The 24,936-nt window shown below is 39.9% G+C and overlaps 1 protein-coding gene across 1 annotated transcript in view; it reads left to right on the plus strand.

Annotated features, from left to right (window-relative positions):
- Positions 1-12,137: 12,137 nt before the first annotated feature.
- LOC115438298 (protocadherin-7-like) overlaps positions 12,138-24,936 on the plus strand; it is a 98,413-nt gene continuing 85,614 nt past the window's right edge. The window contains exon 1 of the mRNA XM_030161819.1: positions 12,138-15,426. Within this exon, the coding sequence (XP_030017679.1) occupies positions 12,352-15,426 (3,075 nt within the window). The 5' untranslated portion in view covers positions 12,138-12,351. The remainder of the gene's footprint in view (positions 15,427-24,936) is intronic.

Consider the following 24,936-nt stretch of genomic DNA (forward strand, 5'->3'; position numbering starts at 1 on the left):
AAATGTGAATAACCTGAAATGTTGAAGGAAAATTAAATGGAATTTCACCAATATTCAGTCTGTTACTAAATGTTTGGTGGAACATTTTGTGTCATGAACATGTGTAAATGTACCTTTAGGCTTAATCTTGTTAAAACTGCTCTTAATTTTCTTATGAAATTTCAGTTTTTTCAGGTTATTCACATGTTTGTTTTTTTTTTGTGAAAGGATGGTTTGTTTTCAAATAAACAGTTTCTATCAGTAGATGCTTTTGGTTTTTGAAGGTCAACAGAATAAATACAGGTTGTGGATGTTACGAAATAATGAACTTTCCATAATTTTCAAGTGTTTTGCTTGTATTTCTTCACTTTTACACCATATTTCAAGGTTTTTTTGTTCAGCTTTTGCTTATTTTTCAAGTATTTGGCAAATTTTCTTCTCATTTTATGTTTTTTTTTTTTTTTTTTTTTTACATTTTATTCTATGAAGAATTGCATTTTACACCAATTATTTACATGTATTGTATGAAACAGTGAACTTCTGACTCCTGATTTTTCCAGTATTTTGCTGATTTTCTCCTCACTTTAGACAAATTTGTTCAGTTTTACACCATATTTCACTGTTTTTTAGTTACTTTCCCCTAATTTTTCAAGTATTTGGTACATGTTAGTAATCTTTTCCAAGTTTTTGTACATTTTATCCTATGAAGAATTGCATTTTACACCAAATATTTACATATATTGTATGAAACAATGAACTTTCCTCATTTTTCCAGTATTCTGCTCATTTTTTCCCCTCACTTTAGACGTATTTGTTCACTTTTATGCCATATTTCATTGTTTTTTGGTGACTTTTCCCCTAATTTTTGAAGTATTTTGCACATTTAAATTCTCATTTTCCAAGTTTTTGTACATTTTATCCTATTAATAATTGCATTTTACACCAATTATGAGGGTTAACAGACTAAATACAGGGCTCTGGATGGAATGAAACAATGAACTTTCCTTAATTTTCAAGTATTTTGCTTGTATTTGTTCACTTTTACGCCATATTTCAAGGGCCTTTTTTTTGTTCACCTTTTGCTTATTTGTCAAGTATTTGACAAATTTTATTCATCTTTTCCAAGTTTTTTGTACATTTTATCCATGAATGATTGCATTTTACACCAATTATTTACATGTATTGTACGAAATGATGAACTTTTGATTTCTGATTTTTCCAGTATTTTGCTCATTTTTTCCCCTCACTTTAGACGTATTTGTTCACTTTTATACCATATTTCACTGTTTTTCAGTTACTTTCCCCCTAATTTTTCAAGTATTTGGCATATTTTATTAATCTTTTTCAAGTTTTTGTACATTTTATCCATGAATAATTGCATTTTACACCAATTATGAGGGTTAACAGACTAAATACAGGGCTCTGGATGGAATGAAACAATGAACTTTCCTTAATTTTCAAGTATTTTGCTTGTATTTGTTCACTTTGTTAATCCTCGGGTTTACTACCGTGATTCAGCTCTCCGTTTAAATAGGGTCCTGACCTCTCGTGTCTGAACTGGGGTCTTACCCTCACGAACTAACCCGAAGAGGTACTACTCAGCTGAACTTATTTTGGAACACTCGCCTGTCTTCTAACTACCTTTAATCCCAACCTCTGCCCCGCTAACCCTGGTACCAGAACTGCCAGGAGAAACCCACTCTGTGGTCAGTAATAATACCAGTCCAGTTGGTTTTTGGTAGCTGTTCCACATGGATTAGTGCACTTGTTACATGACAGGTAATAATTTAAAAGCCAGGAAAATAGGCTTTCGGGACATAAAATAGTAGGTGGATAAAGGCTAAAATACTTTCAGGACCTTTGAGACTTTTGATGTTATGCACACAATAAACCTAACGTTTTACATTCACCAGCATATTATGCCACACAGGGAAATAACTCAAGGAGAATTTAGAATTTACTTTTTATAAATGTATTGCAGACAATTTTAGCAAAGCAAAGCATATACATAAATCATCAATCAATTAATCCCTAATAAAATCATTAAACTGAACTTCTAAAACCATAAATCAATATCCTGATTATTAAACCTAAACTGTCCTCAATGTTCCTTACTTCAACGCAATCCCTGTTGTAATCTCTCAACCCACAGTTCAGCCTTGTGAAAATGTCCCTAACTGTTGCCTCGCTTGATGTCCTCAAGGGGAAGGAAAACATAAAAATAGAATGGTGTTGAAAGTCTCTTTTCTTCAATCAAAAATTGAAAGAAAATCAAAATTGGAAAAGTTCTCAAATGAAAATAATTATTTCTCTAACTTCTGTAAAAGGAAAAATCCCGAAATGATAAAAAGATCAAAAATGAGAAAGTGTTGTAAATCCGGTTAAATCGGAAAAGTAAAACTATAAAACTAGAATCCAAAAATCAATCTAGATTAACAAGTCGAATAGACTGAATCCGTAGAAAATCCAATAACCGAGAAAAATCGGATAAATGGAAATAAAACTAATGACTTCAAAAAGTCTTTTGAAAAACGTTCAAATTCATAAAGAATTGAAAAATTGGAAAAGGAGTCCAATAAGTGAAAATGTAAAAATAGTAATTACAACTAAATATAGAAAAAGGTCTAACCTAGTAAAAATAAACAATTGTATAATTTAGAAAAATAGGATTATCACTTACCGAGTATTAATCGGAAAAAGTTACAAAACCGGAGAATTCGGATAAAAATCAAAAATTAAAACTTAATCAATATCAAAAACGTAAATAGGAAAAAGTCAAGAAGTTAGAGAAATTGGATAAATGTAGAAAAATCAAAAAACAAATTTAATCTAATTACTGTAAAAAGTCAAAAGGTAAAAATTAATTTAATTTGAAAAGACAACCTCAACAGCTTGATCAGGGCTGCCGAGTTTGTCTTAAAATACTGGGTAAAAGAAAAGAAATAAGAAAATGTAAAAATTCTTCTTCCTTTTCAGTCCGGGCCAAAGTGGAGAAAAATACCAAAAGTCTGTTAAACAGATGGTCCGTCGGCAAATGTTCCCCATAAGGTGGTAAAAGCTCTTAAAATACAGTTCTTGCCTTTAAGAGTCTTTGGTCCTTTGTCATCTGAAGAAATAAGTCTTTGCTTTTAAAAGTTCGATCCGTCGATGCAAAGTTATTCTATCAGATGAGCCTCCAGCATTATTTGAGAAGTAAGATTAACTCCGAAGCCAATCTGCCACGCTCCTTTCGGGTCTCAAAAGAGCATCGCTCAGAGTTATCTTCTCTACGTTTTACAACGTAGGGCACGCAACTTCTTAGAGCGTCTCGCACTTCTGAAAATGCTATAATAGCGGTTCTGGTTTTTAACCAAACTCTAGGCATTACCTCATTGATGCCTAGACAGTTGACTTCATTGATAGATGAGTAATGTCTAAATGCCTCTGGCAGAACTTCCCTTTTTTACCGGTCTTGACCAGTTTTGGGTGCAGAAAATAGCCTATTGTTTATGTCACTTTTCTTAACGTTATCAGTTAGCTTCAGCTGCAGATGGCTCGGTGCTGCTTACTTTACTTCTCCTTTTCTGCTGGATTTTGTCCTAACATGCCCCTTCACTGCTTTAACATGTCTTAACTTGTCTCCTCTATACACAGTAATCACAAATGAATCAACATTCATTTAAACATTCTTTTCTTAGCTATACTTATTGATCACATTACATATATCTAATTTAATGCAATACATCAGTTCAAATCATCTTTTTAATACTAAGCTGTACTTTAACATTGGTTAAAATGCTGGGTGTTACACTTCTTTATGAGGCCTTCTGGTGCCTGGTGTGACCTGTGGGGCCCTGACCTCTGCCTAACTTGACAACTTTTACACCGTATTTCACTGTTTTTTGGTTGCTTTTCCCCTAATTTATCAAGTATTTGCTACATTTTATTCATCTTTTCCAAGTTTTTGTACATTTTATCCTATGAATAATTGCATTTTACACCAATTATTTACTTTTATTGTACGAAACAATGAACTTTCCTCATTTTTTCAAGTACTTTGCAGTTCCGGTCCAGATCAAAACTCTTTAAATCTTCCAACATCGTCACAGGTTTTGGCTTCTGATTTGAATTTGGAGTCAAACATCGAAGACTGGAATAGTCCAATTATCACCTGTTTGTATATTCAGCAGGTAACTGTTTATCGCTGTTTAAAAATGTGGTAGCTTCAGTGTCATATTCCAATAATAAACACATCTGAATGCCCTGTAGCGTTCCTTTGTTTCTGCAACAAAAGCCGTGTCATAACTTGTCGCCTTTGTGTTGGCGACGACCGAACAAAAAAAAAAAAAAAAAGAAATTATCCAAGCGGCTTATTCCTCGTCTAGTAAGTGAAAGTCAAGTCAGTAAGTCAAATCAGGAGAAAATGGATGAAATTCCATGTAAATGTTTATGGATGGTAGACTATAGCAGTCCGGTTGTCATGGCGAAGCGTTAAAGGCCATTTGAGAGCCAATTAAGTCGCAGTATTATCCTTTGAATCGGCGGTCCGGTTGTCATACGTGACATTTTGGGACCCGCCGACGGAAAACTTTAGCAAAGAAACTCCACGCGGAACAATATAAAAATAAAACAATCCTTCATGTCACAGCTTTGCCTGCACGTTTTTCTCACCTTTCTCCACAAACGTTCACGCTCAGAAAGCGGTAAAACACCTCCAGTAAAGCAGAATCCCACTGTTATCAGCCAAAAAAACACCTCCGTAAACAAAAAACAGCATCTATTTCATTGAAGAAAAAGGTTTAGAAGATGTTTAAGTGCAATATTTGGAATGTCTGAATGTATGAAAGTAGCAGCGACAGTGTTCTCTGACCAGAAAAACACAAATGCAGTGACTTTACCCCGTCTACATCAGCAACTCATGCCAATTAGCAAAGCTTTTCTGCAAACGACTCACTCAGAATGTGAACATGAGGAAAGTAGATCAGGTCAAGAAGAAGAAGCTGCAGGTTATTACCAAGGTTAATGCAGGAAATGACTATATTTGGACAAATGGCTGAATAGTAACGGACAAAAAGTGGGGTCTTCCATTGGTTTATGTTCCGTTCGACATATTTAAAGAGTTTTTTGGTTCATTTTTTCCTTATTTTGCAAGTTTTTTGCAACTTTTATTCTCATTTTCCAAGTTTTTGTACATTTTATCCATCAATAATTGCATTTTACACCAATTTTTTCCATGTATTGATAAAATTAATGGATCAGCAGGTATTAAACTGTGGCATCACCCATTGGTTTATGTTTTTTCGGTTAATTTTTTTCCTTATTTTTTAAGTGTTTTGCAACTTTTATTTTTATTTCACAGGTTTTTGTACATTTTATCCATGAATAATTGCATTTTACACCAAATATTGACATGTATTTATACAATTAATGGATCAACAGATATTATACTGTTTATATCAGTAGATATTTAGTAGAAAAACAGTTTTATGCTCCTTAAATGTATTCATTCCATGTGAGTTATGTCCATTGGGAATTTGTTTATTATACTTTTGGTGCAGGAAGTGACTATATTTGGACAATGAGCTGAACAATAATGGACAAAATTGGCATCACCTGTTTGTTTATGTTCTGTTTAACATATTTCAAGTTTTTTTTGGTTTATTTTTTCCTTATTTTGTAAGTTTTTGTACATTTTATCCTATGAAAAATTGAGGTAAAACTGCTTTTTACACCAATTATTTCCATGTATTGATAAAATTAGTGGATCAGCAGGAATTAAACTCTTTATATCAGTAGATACTTAGGAGAAAAACAGCTTTAAGCTCCTTAGTTGTATTCATATCATGTGAGTTATGTCCATCAGCAATTTGTTTATTTTACTATTGGTGCAGGAAGTGACCATATTTGGACAAATGGCTGAATAATAATGGATGAAAAGGGGGCATCACACATTGGTTTATGTTCTGTTTGACATATGTTAAGGTTTTTTTGGTTCATTTTTTCCTTATTTTTCAAGTGTTTTGCAACTTTTCTTCTCATTTTCCAAGTTTTCGTACATTTTATCCAATGAAGAATTGAGGTAAAACTGCCTAAAGCTGCAGTTTATTTTACTTTTGGTGCAGGAAGTGACTATATTTGGACAATGGGCTGAATAATAATGGACAAAAAGTGGCGTCACCCATTGGTTTATGTTCTGTTTGAAATATTTCAATGTTTTTTTTTTTTTTGTAAATTTTTTCTTTATTTTGCAATTTTTTGTACATTTTATCCAATGAAGAGTTGAGGTAAAACTATATTTTGCACCAATTATTTGCATGTATTGATAAAATTAGTGGATCAGCAGGAATTAAACTGTGTAAATCAGTAGATACTTGGTTGAAAAACAGTTTTATGTTCCTTAATTGTATTCATTCCATGTAAGTTATGTCTATTAGCAAATTGTTTATTATACTATTTGTGCAGGAAGTATAGTTTTTGTTTTTTTGGTTAATTTTTTCCTTATTTTTTAAGTGTTTTGCAACGTTTATTCTTATTTTCCAAGTTTTTGTACATTTTATCCCATAAAGCATTGCAGTAAAACTGCATAAAGTTGCTGCTGAATTTACTGTTGGTGAAGGAAATGACTATATTTGGACAAATGGCTGAATAATACTGGACGAAAAGCGAGGTTTTCCATTGGTGTATATTCTGTTTTCCATATTTCAAGGTTTTTTTGGTTGATTTTTTCTGTATTTTTCAATTGTTTTGCAACTTTTATTCTCATTTTCCAAGTTTTTGTACATTTTATCCATGAATAATTGCATTTTATACTAATTATTTCCATGTATTGATGTGATTATTAGATCAGTAGATGCTTTGGTCACCAGTAGAGGTTTGGGTCTTTATGGGTTACGTTTCTAGTTTCTTCTAACATTTATTTCTAGTAGTATTCCAGTACAGTAGTTTTCTAATGGGGCTCAGAGGGTTCCAGGGTGTTTTGGAGCCTGCCTCTAGTGGCGCTCAGTGGAATTACATCCTTCGTGTGGTCCCCATTAGCCTAAAACCACCCACTTCATACCTGACAAAGCATTAGCCACATGCTAATTACCCTCCCCATCATTCCAGCTCATGTACTTCCAGTTCCGAACACTGATGCCAACATCTAATCAATAGTGACTCCACCAGCGTCCGTATCCAGACTTCTGGCAAGACCACGTAAACCAATTACCCTAACAGGAACTGGACAGCAGAACATGGTTTTCAGTGTATTTGGAAGACGGTCTGAATTGGACGAAAACCTGCTCAAGAAAACACTGGCATCCCGATGAAACCAGCCAGTCGCCGTGGGAACCAACGGATCTGAAACCTTTATCAGCGTTAAGCAGCGTTGGAGAGTCTAGTCACCCAAAAACTAGAAAACTGTACCAGGCTCGTCATGTTTATTCATACCTTCAATGGCGGGTCTAGGTTCCAAAGAACACAACTTTGGCAAAAACAACAGGACGTTTTATCCCATTTTATGAGAGAAGTGTTCAATTATTGGAACTAGAGCGAGGATTGGCTTCCCAGTCCACATTTACAACCAAAAGATGAAGTTCTGCTCAACTCCCTCGCTTAAATGCCGGAATATTTTACAAAAACAAACAGTAGAAAGACAAATATATGATGTAAAGAGACGCTGTTTTCATTAGAAGGTGGATGGAGTTGGTAAAATATGGAAAAAAAACACCCAAAGCTACGATTTTACTGCCATGAGTCAGTGGATAAACAACGCCAATGCATCGTAAATAAAAACTAATGCAGAAAAGATGATGATTCTACACTTATATTTCAACAGAAACCTCATAAGTCCATTTTTGGGCTTTTTTTTTGGTTCTATTGGTCAGTCTTTACGGTTTTAATAAATGTACAAACCAACCCAAAGCTACAGTTTTACTGCCCTGAGTCATCGGATAAACAACGTCAATGCATCATACATACAAACTAATGTAGAAAAGATGATGATTCTACACTTATATTTCAACAGAAACCTCATAAGTCCATTTTTGGGCTTTTTTTTTGGTTCTATTGGTCAGTCTTTACGGTTTTAATAAATGTACAAACCAACCCAAAGCTACAGTTTTACTGCCCTGAGTCATCGGATAAACAACGTCAATGCATCATACATACAAACTAATGTAGAAAAGATGATGATTCTACACTTATATTTCGGCGGAACCTCATAAGTCCATTTTTGGGCTTTTTTTTTGTTTTATTGGTCAGTCTTAAAATTTTAGAAATATGAAAAAAAAAAAAAAACACAAAGATATGATTTTACTGCCATGAGTCAGTGGATAAACTGTTAATGCATCATAGCTAAAACTAATGTAGAAAAGATGATGTTTCTACACTTATATTTTGGCGGAAACCTTGTAACTCAATTTTTTGGGCTTTTTTTGGTTCGATTGGTCAGTCTTCATGGTTTTAAAAAATGTACAAACCAACCCAAAGATATGATTTTACTGCCATGAGTCAGTGGATAAACAACATTAATGCATCATAAATAAAAACTAATGTAGAAAAGATGATGATTCTACACTTACATTTCAGCAAAAACTTTGTAAATCCATTTTTGGGCCTTTTTTTTAGTCATTAAATGATTATATTGGTCAGTCTTTGCGGTTTTTATATATGTACAAACTGACCCAAAGTAAAGATTTTACTGCCATGAGTCACTGGATAAACAATGTCAATGCTTCATAAATAAAAACTAATGTAGAAAAGATGACGTTTCTACACTTATATTTCACTAGAAACCTCGTAAGTCCATTTTCAGGCTTTTTTTTTGGGTCTATTGGTCAGTCTTCACAGTTTTAAATTATGTACAAACCAACCCAAAGCTATGATTTTACTGCCATGAGTCATCGGATAAACAATGTCAATGCATCATAAATGAAAACTAATGCGTTTCAAAATGGGAAAAGATGATGTTTCCAGACTTATATTTTGGCAGCGACAGGTGGAAACCTTGTAAGTCCATTTTTGGTCTTTTTTTTTTTTTGGTCATAAAAGGATTCTATTGGTCAGTCTTCACGGTTTTAGAAATATGGAAAAGCCCTTCTATACGTTCACATTTACAGTGTGTGAGTGCATATTTCTATATGTATTCATTTATTCTTTTTCGTATGTAAGTCGGGACTCGTGATCCTGATGTTTGTGTTGCAACGCGACAAATACCATGTAAACAAATGTACTAAAGTTAAGTAAAAAACAAACCAGTAAAATAAGCAACAAATAGAACAAACACATCCACAGTCATAAAAAATTTACAAAATTAATTTAAAAAATGACCAACAGTAGTAAGCAACAAGAATGAAATAAGCCGTAAAGTAAATGAATTAGAATAAAAAATAAAATAAAAAACAAAAAACATGGCGTTGGGTCAATGGACACACTGGGTTTATGTTCAGTTAATGATATATTTGACTAAAAAAGTCACTTTTTATTCATTTTTCTCTGTTTTCCATATAATAACCTTAACTTTTAATATGAACTTTTATGAACATCTACATGATCAGTGAATTAAATATAAAAAATACATGATTTATACCTAAAACTGCTAAATACAGAGCATAATATTAGAATAAATGATGACAAATCATTTAAAAACGGTTAAAAACAGCCTCGTCAGAACCTTCACTGTTCATTTTTGTTGTCGTAAATCCAGATTAATTCGAACCCTTTCCGTTTCCTTCAGTTATTGGTTGATGGTCATTGACTTTTTCTGTTTGTCTTCAGTAAAAACCATCTGAGGTTTGTTTTCTCTCATTTTCACCCAAATCAACTTGAACTTTTCTTGTAAACGTCGTTCAAATCCAGCCCATTGAAGTGTGGAAATAAAGTGACAACTGTGTCCTTCAGTACCTGAGGAGGTTTGGACAGTGATGTGCATCCTAACTGAACACAGAACAGGTTTTTGGGTTTTTTCTGTGAACTGGCTCTGTCTGTTTCTGAGCCTGTCGGATTTTGACGCGTCGATAGAGGGCACTAGTAAGTAAGGATACAAGCCTGCTCTGGAATCCAGATAGTGTCTGAGAAAGATAAAGCTGCTGAGACTGCCTGCCCCCCCTTCTCTCTCTCTCTCTCTCTCTCTCTCTCTCTATCCCGTTCACTCCTTCACACACTCATTACATGCGTAGAATTTCACCAAAAAACGCGCGTTCTCCGCATTGTCCATCTGTTCGAACAGGCAAAAAAAAAAAAAAAAAAAAAAAAAAGGAGGGGGGGGGGGGGTGTATCTGCATGTGAAGTTTGAGGAATGACTACATGAGCCCCCCCCCTCCACCCACCCAGACCCTGAGTTTCATCTTTTTTATGAAGTGCTGTAAAGGCATGTGAAGTAATCCACGAACATGGACGCGCGCGTCTCATCCACTGATACATAGAAGAACGGGGGGGGGGGGGGGGGGGGGGGTAAGGGTGTGTGTGTGTGGGGGGGTTAAGTACGGATAGAAGCAGCGGCAGCATCACATGAATGTTTGTTCAGTACTGTACCATCATCCTCCAGGACGCGGATTGGCAGATGTGGACGCACGAGCGCGCAGGAGTTGTCTTTGCGCAGTGGCCGTGCGTCGTTTGGGTGTGGGGGGGTGGAGGGGGGGTGTAGGTGTGTGTATGTGGGGGGGTGGGGGGGTGGGGGGGTGGAGTGGAGGTGTGTGTGTGTGTGTGTGTGTGTGTGGGGGGGGTTCCTGCGTCCAATCCACCGTTTTAATCAATGCACGAGCAAAAGTGTCGGGATCCGCGGATGCTGAGTGGACTGACAGAACAGGGCGGAGGGGGGGGGGGGGGCGGGGGGGCACGGCTAAAGCGGCGACCACACGCATTCGTATTAGTAACCCACGAGGGGAAACCACAGTACTACGCGCGCGCATACACGCACACGCACACGCACACACGCCTTGTCCCGTCTGGCTTCATCCTCAGCACAAACCACAGCAGAATCAGAGGTGGTTCCAGACATGACTGAATATGAGCACACAAAAAGTTCTCACACAAATAAGCGTCTCTTTTTTTTTTTTTTTTTACGCACGAGGATGGTTTATTATGGCGCAAACACCAATGCGTTACGTGCGTAAAAAAGGCAAGAATAAAGTGCATAAACAGATACTGATTGTGGTTTTAAAAAATAATAATAATAAAAATTGTGTTGATTGTGAAGCATTCCGAACTGTGAGGACACCTAATAATAAAAAAAATGAAAAAAAAAAAAAAAAAAAAAAAAAAGCGCATCTTCTATCTTCCTCATTTTTCGTCCGTAAATATAGTGTCCAGCAGCCGATCAGGACCAAAGTCCGACCCTATTTACGTGCGCTGCTGCTTTGGGGAGAAGAAACCAAGAGGGGTGGAGAGAGAGAGAGAGGAGAGAGAGAGGAGAGAGAGAGAGAGAGAGGGAGGGAGGGAGAGAGAGACTGCAATATCATTTGTGAATCCCTGTCACAGTGCTGCAGATAGGGGCTGCCAACACATGCGGCGCGTCTGCAGGTGAATCTGCAGGAACCACCGAGGAACCCGAACCCGAACCACCGCGGACCCTCCTGAAGCACAGCTGCAGCGGATTACTGCGTTTGGATGTGTGCGTTCTTCTTATTTTTGTATTCTTCTTCCTCTTGTGTGTGGTTTTTTTTGCGGAGTTTGCAAACACAACTCAGACTTGGAGCGGACGCAGACCCGGACAGGTAGTGTGTGTTTGCAGATCCACCGGAGCTCCGACGACGCGTGATGAGTTTCCAAACCTCCAGCTGAAACCCTTACCACAGATTTGTTTTTCATTTTTTTGGACATATCCATTTCCATCCGTTTGGAAAAGGGGGGGTTATTGCAGCCTCTCTCTTAAGCCTCACCCCCTCCTTTGGAAAAAAAAAAAAAAAAAAAAATCCCAGCCACAAACTGTGAGTAACAGCTCGACATGGAGCCCGTGTTTGTACTTTGTGATATGAAGATGCGTTTTTTCTTCCATCTGTGGCTTTTACGCGCATGAACATTAACAGATCCGCTGGCACCGCACTGCGCGGCGCGTGAAGGAGAGAAGGAAGGAAGCCTCCTCACCGGTGTGTGTGTGTGTGTGTGTGTGTGTGTTTTCTGATATTCGTCCGTTTGTGGAAGAAGCAGCTGACATCCAGTGGTTTTTTGTGGAGGAACAGAAAAAAAAACCGCGCACCGGAGCCGTTTGCACTCACTGTCTGATCACTGCAGCACGAGCCATGGAGTAAAAGGAAGTGGTCCGGGGGATGAAGTCTCGCGCATTCCGTAACGGAGGACTCAGCTGTTAATGCAAACGACACCTCAGCTGCACGTCCGGACTGTGTGAGCCAGCCCTCCTCTGTTTTATTTTGGCTTTTGTAACTCTGCCGTGTGTTTGGACCAGTGTGTGGAACCATGAGGACTACTGCTGCAGTGGACTGTCTGTACTATTGCATGCTCATCCTGCAGCTCGTGCATCAGCCCGTCGCCAAGCAAGTGCTCCGGTACCGTCTGGCCGAGGAGGGACCCGCAGACATCAGGGTAGGGAACGTGGCCGGAGACTTGGGCATTGTTGCCGGGTCCGGTGAGGTGACGTTCACCCTGGAGTCCGGCTCCGATTTTTTTAAGATAGACAACATAACAGGTGAGCTGACGACCAACGAGAGGCGGATAGACCGGGAGAAATTACAGCAGTGCCAGATGATCTTTGATGAGAATGAGTGCTTTATAGATTTTGAGGTGTCAGTGATCGGACCTGCCCAGAGCTGGGTCGACCTGTTCGAGGGGAAAGTCATCATCTTAGATATTAACGACAACACTCCGTCGTTCCCCTCCCCTGTCCTGACTCTGTCTGTGGAGGAGAACAGACCCATTGGAACCCTTTATCTGCTGCCCACGGCCACAGACAGAGATTTTGGCAGGAACGGAATAGAGAGATACGAGCTTATTCAGGACAACGGGGAGAACTCCAGGCGCCCCGGTTCTTCTGGGGATTCGTACTCGGGGAAGAGGAGGTTCGAGGAGGGAGCGAGCAGGAGCAGCGTCTTTGAACTGCAAGTGGCCGACACGACCGACGGTGAGAAGCAGCCTCAGCTCATCATTAAAGGGGCCCTGGACCGGGAGCAGAGGGACTCCTACGAGCTCACCCTCCGAGTCCGGGACGGCGGAGACCCCTCGCGCTCCTCCCAGGCCATCCTCATGGTCATGATCACCGACGTGAACGACAACAGCCCGCGCTTCGAGAAGAGCGTGTACGAGGCCGACCTGCCGGAGAACAGCTCCCCCGGCGCCCCCATCCTGCAGCTGAAAGCGGCCGACGCCGACGTGGGGGTGAACGGTCAGATCGAGTACGTGTTCGGGGCGGCCACCGAGTCGGTGAGGAGGCTGCTGAGGTTGGACGAGAGCACCGGCTGGCTCAGTGTACTGCATCGCATCGACCGCGAGGAAGTCAGCCAGCTGAGGTTCACGGTAATGGCCCGTGACCGAGGCCAGCCGCCCAAAATGGACAAGGCCACGGTGGTGCTGAACATCAAGGACGAGAACGACAACGTCCCCGCCATAGAGATACGCAAAATCGGACGCATTTTCTTAAAAGACGGGGTCGCCAACGTGGCCGAGGACGTGGTGGTGGACACGCCCATCGCCTTAGTCCAGGTGTCGGATCGGGACCAGGGGGAAAACGGCATCGTGACGTGCACCGTGGTGGGGGACGTGCCCTTCCAACTCAAACCGGCCAGCGAGATGGAGGGGGAGCAGAATAAAAAGAAATACTTCCTCCACACGTCTGCACCGCTGGATTATGAGGCCACGCAGGAATATAATGTGGTCATAGTGGCTGTGGACTCTGGGAGCCCCAGCCTGGCCAGTAATAACTCTCTTATCGTCAAAGTGGGGGACACTAATGACAACCCTCCTATCTTCAGCCAGAACGTTGTGGAGGTGTCTTTTCCTGAAAACAATGCCCCTGGCGAGAGGGTGACAACAGTGGCAGCCATCGACGCTGATAGTGGGAAGAACGCTGAAATTGCCTATTCCCTGGACTCATCTGTAAATGGGATTTTCTCTATCAACGCAGACAGCGGAGACATCCGAGTAAACACCATCCTGGACAGAGAGCACACCGAGCGCTACGAATTCAAAGTGATCGCCAAAGATAAGGGCATACCCACACTACAGGGATCTGCAACCGTGGTCGTCCTTGTGGCCGATAAGAACGACAACGAACCAAAGTTCATGCAGGACGTGTTCACCTTTTACGTCAAAGAGAACCTGGAGCCAAACAGCCCGGTTGGCATGGTTACGGTGATTGATGCGGACAAAGGCCAAAATGCAGAGATGAGTCTTTTCATCGAGGAGGAGGAGGAGATATTTTCTATTGAGAACGACACCGGAACTATTTTCTCCACGCTGTCCTTTGACCGAGAGCAGAAAACTACGTACACGTTCCGGGTCAAGGCCGTGGACGGAGGTGACCCTCCGAGGTCGGCCACCGCCACCGTCTCACTGTTCGTTATGGATGAAAACGACAACCCTCCGACCGTCACCTTCCCCATAAACAGCTCCTACACCCTCCTCCCCCCATCCAGTAACTTCAGGATGGTGGTGAGGACCGTCATAGCCACCGACACCGACACTGGCATTAACGCAGATCTGAACTACAGCATCATCGGAGGAAACCCCTTTAAGCTGTTTGAGATCGATGGGGGCACGGGGGTTATTTACCTGGTGGGGAAGCTGGAGCAGAAGCATTACGGCCTCCACAGGCTGGTGGTGCAGGTGAACGACAGCGGCCAGCCCTCTCAGAGCACCACCACTCTGGTCCATGTGTATGTTAATGACACTCTGTCAAATTCCACGGTGGTGGAGGCCCAGGTGGCTAAAAGCCTGAGCACCTCTCTCAACACCAACATCGCCGGAGACCCTAATTATGATTTAAGCAAACAGCGGCTGAGCATTGTAATTGGAGTAGTTTCGGGCATCATGACTGTCATCCTCATTATTCTCGTGGTTGTCATGGCCCGCTACTGCCGCCCCAAGAACAAGAACGGATACGAGGCGGGAAAGAAGGATCACGAGGACTTTTTCACACCTCAGCAGCACGACAAATCAAAGAAACCCAAGAAAGACAAAAAGAAACAAAAGTCCAAACAGCCGCTGTACAGCAGCATCGTCACCGTGGAGGCCTCTAAACCCAACGGCCAGCGCTACGACGGCGTCAGCGAGAAGCTGTCGGACAGCCCCGGCATGGGCCGCTACCGTTCGGTCAACGGAGGCCCCGGGAGCCCGGATCTGGCCCGGCACTACAAATCCAGCTCGCCGCTCCCCACCGTCCAGCTGCACCCGCAGTCTCCGACGGCGGGTAAAAAGCACCAGGCCGTTCAGGATCTGCCCCCTGCTAACACCTTTGTTGGCACCGGAGATAACATTTCCCTTGGATCTGACCACTGCTCTGAATACAGCAGTCAAACTATCAACAAGTACAACAAACAGGTAAGAAGACACATCTCCATGTTCTTTTTTTTTTTTTCTCTCCCTCCACTACTCTTAAATGTCTTGTGTTTCTTCCTCTTAGTCTTCTCTCTACCATAATGCTTTCTGACAGGGCTAGTCTCAGTAGTCCTGTTTCCTTTATGGTGCTAATGTGTGTCAAGTTAGCGGTATTGATCTGTTTTGGTTTGGAGTGCCATTCACATGTAATATTGAAAAGGAAAAAGAAAGGTTTAGATTAGCTTAGGAAGGGGCTATTGTTACCAGTTGACCAAACACGTCCAACTTTTCCACTTTTATCACAGCATGCCTTTTCCGTCAGGGTTGTCACAAGTACTAACCTCAGCAAATATGTGTCGGAGTGTTGTCGACGGCTCACATAAGGGATTGGTTTGCAGTTATTTTATCCCGGAGGGGGAGCGTGGCGGGGGCCTGCTTCACCCTCGCCCGCCCCCCCCGGCCCTCTCGAGCCCTGGCCCGGCCCTCCGCCTGCGACAAGGCCACCTTTTCTTCTTTGGACACAAAAGCTGAAAGGTAGATGGACTCTGAGTGCAGCACAAGAAGGATTTTCGGGTCTGGCTTAAGTAGAAACACATGTCTGCGAGGTCATGTTAACATTCTTGTGGCGCTTCAGGGTCAATTCATCCAAGTCTGAGTGAAAGTGGACGTTTTTATATCACCTCCCATATTGTGTTTCAGTTTCCTTTACTGCCTTATCTTTTCCCTCATAAAGAACGTCTGAAGTGCTCTACCTGCCTTCCCTGCTCGGCTCTCCCCTCCAGCTGGTCTCGGCTCTCTATTGTTTTGGCTTTTCTTTTTTATCTCTCCCCTGCAATGCGATAGAGATGTAGATGGCACCGTTTGGAAAAAAAACTACCAGAAATCTGTGCCAGAAAAGTAACTTTGTACAAGTTATTAGCTGATATGTCTTTTTAGAAACACTATTGTTTTGGATGGTAGATGTAGTTCTGCTGAATTATTGATCTCTTTTTTTCTCGTCTCGGTGTCAGCAGCTACTCCTGCAGAATCTCGTTGCACAGCTGGATTGTTTGTTTCTCCTTTTATGTTTCCTTCCTCTCAATATCTTTGATGGTGTTTTTATATTCTATGTCCAGCTCCTTCCTTGTCTCGTGCGCCCTTGCGTTGCATCCTTTACCTCCATTCCATTTTCTGCCTTTTTTTTTTTTTTTACAATCCTGCACTGTTTTTTTTTTCTTCTTCTTGCAGTGGTTTCTTTTTTAATCTCCTCTCTCATCTCTCTGTAACCCCCTCCCTCCCTTTCCCATCCTCAAATCATTTCACCCCCCCCCCCCCCCTTTACTCCTCGTCCTCGTCTTCCTCTGTTCTGTCTCTAACAGCGTCTAATATGGTGTATTCACTGAGCTGCTTCCCAGAGTGTGAGGAGTGCTGTTGCTTTCGGATGTCTCCTGCATAATTAAAAGGGCACTCTATTTGCTGCTGTGGCAGCAGCATGTATTGTGTGTCACTATTCACCACTTATATAATTATTTATTTATTCTCTAACATTCTTGCTGCGGTAAATGGACTGCATTTGTCAGAGTACAATCTCAGATAAATCTTCATATTTTTCTCTCTTATGATTCCTTGGCGCTTCTTCCTAAAGCTTAAGGAGTTTTTCATGACCTCAAGGTAATGCAATTGTACGCCGCAGCCTGTTAGGTGTTTAATACAGTGAGCTAGTTGGTATTCAAATTACCGTTTTTTTTTTTTTTTTATCCCATAGGCTCGGTAAACTGAACTCCTGATACAGTGGAGGTGAACAGGGCATACTTTAATGGCTGCACAAGAGAGCTAATTGAAGAGAAGGCGCATGGTTTTGTGCTCCAATTATGCCGTTAAACAGCCACCTCTATATTAGATTAAGCACCGCAACGGTCATGCTCTTGATTTTTTTTTTTGAGGGGGGGGATCTAAAAATACCCTATTGTTAGCTAAGCGCCTCTACAGATACAGAAAAGACAATGAATGGAATGTTTAAGGGAATGTTAATGAACTGCGTGTACGTACAAGATTCATTGAAATTCTTTAATAAGCCATAACTGTCGGTTTCATCCGTGGAACTTTCTGCGCCGTTGCAGGTAAAGCCACCATGACTGATGATGAGGGATATTTCTTTTTTCATCACGTCGACCACAGGGCCCGTCTCTTTTTACCGCTCCCTCTCTTTTGGGGGGAAAAGAAAGGCAGCCCTGTTAGTGCCGTAGAGAATGGTCCCTACTGTTTTCGGAGGTCGGCTGGAAAGAAAGACAGACGACGAGGGAAGGGTAAGGGAGTGGGGGGGGCTAGAATAGGACTGACCATTGACTGTAATCTCCCAGATATCGGGTTCCGTCGTCCCTTGGCTTATTCCTTGGCTAATCTTACAATATAACCGCACAGGCAACCTGTTCAGGCAGGTAACCAAGCAACTGGGGGAGTTTATCGGCGAGGCCAGCCTTTCTTTTTTAGCCCGTCAGACATTTAAATAGTCATTAAGGCTGAGCTAACTGTGAGGGAGAATCCGACATGTCACCCAGCAGCTGTCGAGGGGTGGGTGGTGGTGGTGGTGGTGGTGGTGGTGGGGTGACGGACCTGACATTTCATCTCTTCCTGTAACTCTATTGATTGCGGCTTGTGCTATTCATATTTTTTCCTGTCTTTTGCCATGTGGGGCTACAACATTCTGTTTGCTCTATCTGATCCCTGCACCTGTGTTTCAGCTCCGGCGTCTGAAGCCTGATGAGGCCTGTGCGTTGGGAAGTTACAGTTCAGATCAGCACAAAGGTGCAAAACCGCAGTCAAACTGTACCGTCAGGCAGCACACGACACCTTCTGAACACTTCAAAACAAAAATACAATCGACTTTTTAGGAGGTTGTTTATAGTCTGCTTTAGCTTTTTCTGAAGTTGAGAAGAAAAAATGAGGTGATAATGATCCAAAATTGATGCTTTGTTACTAAAAAACAGAACATTCTCCAGTGGTTGGACGTCTAATGTCCTTGTACTTGCACCGTGTAGAACTTCAACCCTGTAGGAAAAGCCTTTTTGTGCCATATCTGTCTCAAACTGTACCGTTATACAGCACACGAGACCTTCTGAACACTTCAAAACACAAATAGAACCAACTTTTTTGCAGGTTGTTTAGCTTTTTCCAAAGTTGAGAAGAAAAAATGAGGCAATAATAATCCAAAATTGTTGCTTTGTTACTGAAAAACACAACATTCTCCAGTGGTCGGACGTCCAAACTGCTTGTACATGCACCGTGTAGAACCTCAGCCCTGCAGGAAAAGTAAAAAAAACTCAGCCTTTTTGTGCCATATGTTGATATCTGATTCAAACTGTACCGTTAGGTAGCACACGAGACCTTCTGAACACTTCAAAAACAAAAATAGAATCGACATTTTAGGAGGTTGTTTATCGTCTGCTTTAGCTTTTTGCTGAAGTTGAGAAGAAAAAATGAGGCGATAATGATCCAAAATTGTTGCTTTGTTACTGAAAAACACAACATTCTCCAGTGGTCGGATGTCTAAACTCCTTGTACTTGCACCATTCATAACCTCAGCCCTGCAAGAAAAGTAAAAAAATAAACCTTTTGGTGCCATATGTTGATATCTGGCTCATGTTGTGTTGTTACCACGCTGATGTTGAACAATCAGAGGCTTAACTACAAAAACAAACGAAACCATTTCTGAGATAAATGTTTGTTTTTTCCACTCAGGAACATTTGTGGAACTTTACCTCCAAATGTAAAATGGCTGCTCTAACTGCAGTAAAAGCTGACGTTAAACACTGTTAATTAGCACTTCTGTCTCATTAAATCACACACATATCATTAGCCAAGTCATCCACTATATGGACAAAAGTATGTGGACACGTTGAATTCAGGTGGTTTTTTTTTCCTAACAGTCAGAGCACAAAAAAATATTTAGAAGCAGAACATTTCAAATCAGAATTATGGATAAAAAAAAAAAATCCATAATTGCATGATTGGACATGAAAACATTAACATTTTCCATGTTTTCATCTCAAAAACAATGAGTTTCTAAGTTACATCCTCATGAACAGGACATCTGACAGCTGTAGACATGATGTGTCCCAATATTTATGTCCATATCGTTTAGAAACATCAACATTTCCTTAAAGTTTAATGGTAGATTTTTCTTCCTCAGTCAGATGTGATGAAAGTAGATGGTTAGATGTGCAAGGAAAGGATTATTTACAGAGCAGGAAAAATATCTGAGAAATTTAGAATAAGACCATTTGAAATCAGTCATGGATTAAAACAACCCCCCCCCCCAAAAAAAAAAAAAAAAAAAAAAATCAATATTGAGAAATTAAGTCAAAACCATTTTTAATGACCAGACATAAACATAATTGGACAGATTTAATGAATAGCACCTGGGACCAAAAAAAAGAAAGAAATATCCTTAACTTTTTGTTTGTAGTATCTATCTATCTATCTATAGATAGATATGCACGTACATATTACATGGATAATAAAAGCAAAAGAACAGATTTATCCAAACCTGTTACATCATATTTGATTTTCCACTGATGCTATGATGCTAAGGACATACATGTGGACATGTATTCTGTCAGATCTGCTGCTTTTCCTGCTTCTAATTAAAAATCCTGTCGTTGGATCCAGAATCCCAGAATATAATCCTGTCGCAGTGGAGTGTGTGGATATTTTTCTTGCGCCCTCAGACTGATGAGCAGTGCATGCACTTAACAGAACACTTAACTTTATTACTTTTGGCAGTAGCTTCTGTTCTGTTCTGTTCTTGGCGGTGCCAGAAAATAATGCTGTCCAACTGTAACGTAGTGAGGAATGAAATCACTTAGCCATCGAATTAGCGCCAGGCGTCAGCGTTTGTTTTATCATTGGACTTCAAAGCGCCGCTCGTGCCCAGGTGGATCACTTTTAATCAGCGCTGAGCCACAGCAGCTTGTACCGACGCTCTGCAGCGTGGCCCCCAGGGCGGCCCCCCCCACCCCCGTACACTTATACCTGCTTACCTCGCCTCGGGGCCCGTGTGGCGAGCGGCGCGCCGAGCTGGACGTTGCCCTCAGCCTGGCCCGCAGTGTTCCCATGATCCAACTGTACTCAGGCCAGCTGCTCCTCCTGTGCCTTTTATTAACCCAGCGGCCAATAGGAAAGCAGCTGTTAGCGCTAGCCCCGCTAACCAGACCACCAGCTGGAGTCGTGTCAAATTTTATATGGAGCTTTATTGGAGCGATGTTTACAAAGTTAGTTCACAGTGAGGCGAAATTTGGGTTATGACGTTTTTTGACAAATTTTTTGCCTTTACTCGTAATGGTCGGTATTTTGATGGTTTATAACTCGTAAATGGTTACAGATATAAATATAGTTACTAGTACTGATAGAAGTCATATATGGACTTTCATGTGGGTCCATGACCTTTGACCTTCACTGACCTCGAAGGGTCAAACTCTAGGTCACCATTGTGTACATTTAAACAATTTCCTCTGAAACTTCTGGTCGGGTTAATTTCAGATCTTATATGTATCGTTCTTGGATCAATGTCTGCAAATTTTGTTCATAGTTTGGAGAAATTTAGATTTTAAAATTGTCCAATAGTAAAAGTTTACCTTTCCCTGACCTTTGACCTTGAGTGACCTTTCAATGTTGCTTCCTTGGGACAACGTCTATAAAATTTGGTCACAGTTTTGTAAAATGTAGATTTGAGATTTTTGACAAATTTTTTGACATATTGAAAAATTTGCCTTTAACAATGACTAGATGTCAACAATCTTCTCTGAAACTACTGGTTGGATTAATTTCAAATCTTCTCTGTATCTTCCATGGGACAATGTCTACAAAGCATGTTCACAGTTTGGAGAAATTCTTTTTTTTTTTTTTTTCAATTTTTGACAAATTTTCAATAGTAAAAATGTACCTTTCCCTGACCTTTGACCTTAAGTGACCTTTCTACGTTGCTTCTTTGGGACAATGTCTATAAAGTTTGTTCCCAGTTTGGAGAAATGTAGATTTGAGATTTTTTTTTACGAATTTGTCTGATGATTATTTTGTCCATTTTGTTAATTAGTTTGTACATTTTGATGATTATTCCGTTCACTTTGTGAATTTTTAAAATAATAATAATAATAATAATAATAATAATAATAATGATAATAATAATAATAATAATAATAATGATAATAATAATAATACTAAATCGCTTTTATAAAGCACTTTTCTTTCAGCAGAATCTCAAAGTGCGACAGAGACAAGACAGTCTAATAAAAAATAAAATACTGTATTAGGAATAGAATTTATTTAATTTTGTTGATGTTTTTTTTCATTTTGTTGATATATTTAAATTAGACAAATTTCTGAAATAAGAAACATTTGCTTTTCCTTCTACTGCTCCATATGTTGGTGGTTTATAACATGTCAATGGTTCCAGATGTAAATATAGTTCCTATTGATCACTGATAACAGTCATATGTCCTCCAGTCAAAGTCCCGCCCACTTCTATAGTTTTGATTGATCTGCGCTCAGACCACAGGAACGTAGACCAGAACCAGGACTGGAATGTAGACCAGAACCAGGACTGGAACGTACACCAGAACCAGGACTGGAACGTAGACCACAACCAGGACTGGAACGTAGAACATGACGCAGACGTACGGGGACACTGGGACTATTTTTTTAAGTAACTGCGACCTCCGCTCCGACCATCGGCCGGTCTCCACCGCTGATCATGTGATTTCCGTGGGGCGGACCGTCACCCGCCGCAGACGCCGTCCTCATGCAAATGGAGGTCACTTAGACGGGCGTCTGTGTCCAAAACACCGGCTGTGATTGGCCTTCAGGCGGATCAGCAGACCCGTATGGAAATGCAGCGCTTTGCCTCTGGCCTCATTTGTTTTTCTCCGACACAACGTTGCAGCTTAAACACCTGAGGAAAGCCACAGCCGCCTAATGGACTCCTTCTATTCCTCCCAGATTTACATGAAAAAACCAAACCAAACCAAACCCAGTGTCTCCTGGTGTCACGTAAAGAAGCACCTGCCAGCGCCCACGTCCTGCCACGTCCACACACCCCAGTATTTATAGAAGCTGACATTTACCACCTCCGCTTCCTGGAAGAACGCCGTACACGTCTGCGCAGACCTGCAGAAATGGACCGTACGGCGCCACCGTGGGGTCAGAGGGGGAAGAAACACAGGTCACATGACGCGTTAGTCCGACTCTGGGATGTGCGGAACCGAAAGTGTGTCGTTTACTGTTGTTTATGTGAATGAAAGGTCGCAAATCTGACCAAAGACCAAAGAAACATGTCTTAAAAGTCAGAAATCTGGATTCATCAGCACAGTGATTGTGTGTTTAGTGTGTTTTTAGTGTCGTTTAGTGTATGTTTAGTGTATTTTAGTGTATATATTTAGTGTATTTTAGCATATTTGTTCTTTTTAAGAGTGTATTTTTTCAGATTTTTGCATATTTTTATGTATTTTAGTGTATATTTTTTGTATTGTGGCATATTTGTTCTATATTAGAGCATATTTTTTTCAGATTTTTGCATATTTTTAGGTATTTTAGTGTATAGTTTTTGTATTGTAGCATATTTGTTCTATATTAGAGCATATGTTTTTCATATTTTTTGCATATTTTTTATGTATTTTAGTGTGTATTTTTTGTGTATTTTAGCATATTTGTTGATATTAGAGCATATGTTTTTCATAGTTTAGTGTATTTTAGTGTATATTTTTAGTGTATTTTAACATATTTGTTCTATTTAAGAGTGTATTTTTTCAGATTTTTGCATATTTTTATGTATTTTAGTGTATCTTTTTGTGGATTTTAGCATATTTGTTCTATATGAGAGCATATGTTTTTCATAGTTTAATGTACTATAGTATATATTTTTTGTATATTGTTGCATATTTGTTCTACATTAGAGCATATGTTTTCATATTTTATGTATTTTAGTGTATTTTTTAGTGTATTTTAGCACATTTGTACTATATTAGTTAATTAATTTTTGCATTTTAATGTATTTTTGTGTATTGTAGCATACTTTTTGTTCATTTAAGTGTATTCTTTTCAGTAGCTTCATATATTTTAATGCATTTTAGTATTTTTTTTCTGGATTATAGCATGTTATTTTCATATTTTTTGACATTTTAATGCATTTGCGTGTATTTTCGTGTATTATAGCATACTTATAGTGTTTTCTTGTCCGTATTTTTGGATATTTACTGCATTTCAGTGGTTTTTGTGTATTGTAGCATACATTCTGTGTATTTTAGTGTATCCTTTTCTGTATTTTTTAATGCATTTTAATGTATTTTTGTGTATTGTAGCATATCTTTAGTGTATCTTAGTGTATTTTTTCATACTTTTTTATATTTTAATGCATTTTAGTGTATTTTAGTGTATTTTTTTCTGCATATTAGCCTATCATTTTAATATTTTTTTGTATTTTAATGCATTTTAGTGTATTTTCGTGTATTTTAGCATACTTCTAGTCTTTTCTCTTCTGTATTTCTGGATATTTTAATGCATTTGAGTGTTTTTTTTTGTGTATTGGAGCATACTTTTGGCGTATTTTAGTGTATTTTTGTGTACTGTAGCATACTTCTAGTGTTTTCTTTTCTGCATTTTTGGATATTTGAATGCATTTGAGTGTATTTTCGTGTATTGGAGCATACTTTTGTTGTATTTTAGTGTATTTTTTCTGTAGATTTTGGTGTATATGCTGGTCTATAGTAACTATAACCCTTGATAAATAGCCGTAGCTTCCTCAAACCAACATGGAGGAGGTTGTGTTCATGTTTTCGCAGCATTCTGAACCGTAATCGACTTTTTTTTTTCCTTTTCTTGATTTTCTGACGCGGCTTATCGAAGAAAACATGCACAAACGACCCAGATGAAACAAGGCCCGACTCAAACCTCTGCGTCTTTTTCCTTCTTCTGCTTTTTAATTGTGTCGCTCATTAGCACTTGTTGTGTTTGGGAAGTCTCCGTTTGCACATGCGATGTTATCTGTGGAGGCAGTCCGTCAGTCATGGAGCCGGTCGGAGGTAATTACTTGATAAGAGGTTCCTCAGGAGCCTTAATGTGTTTGGTCATCCGCCACCCTCCAGTTGGTGCAGCTCTAGGTCTGTTTAGAGTTAAAGACACATGTGCCTGCAGCGCTGCACAACTGTCCAAGCGCTTCATTAGCGCTGGTGCTCTGCACAGACGATCCCTCAGCTTTGATTGGATGAAATGCCCCCGATGCACGTTATGGGCAGGAGTTATGAAGGGAAAACACCGCAGACACATACTGCACCTTCTATCGTCAGAAATGTACAAATGTGTATGCACTGTAAAAAAAAATCTGTAATTTAACCGAATTTTCACTGTTTATTTGTCAGATTTTTCCTGTATTTTTAAGATACAGGAAAATATCAATGAAATGACAAAAATAGACTGTGATTTTTATAGGTCAAATGTAAAATAACACGAAAAAAATGGCTGAAGGACTCCCCTAATTTACATGGA

The sequence above is a fragment of the Sphaeramia orbicularis genome, chromosome 18, assembly GCF_902148855.1.
Source record: "Sphaeramia orbicularis chromosome 18, fSphaOr1.1, whole genome shotgun sequence".
NCBI lineage: Eukaryota > Metazoa > Chordata > Actinopteri > Kurtiformes > Apogonidae > Sphaeramia > Sphaeramia orbicularis.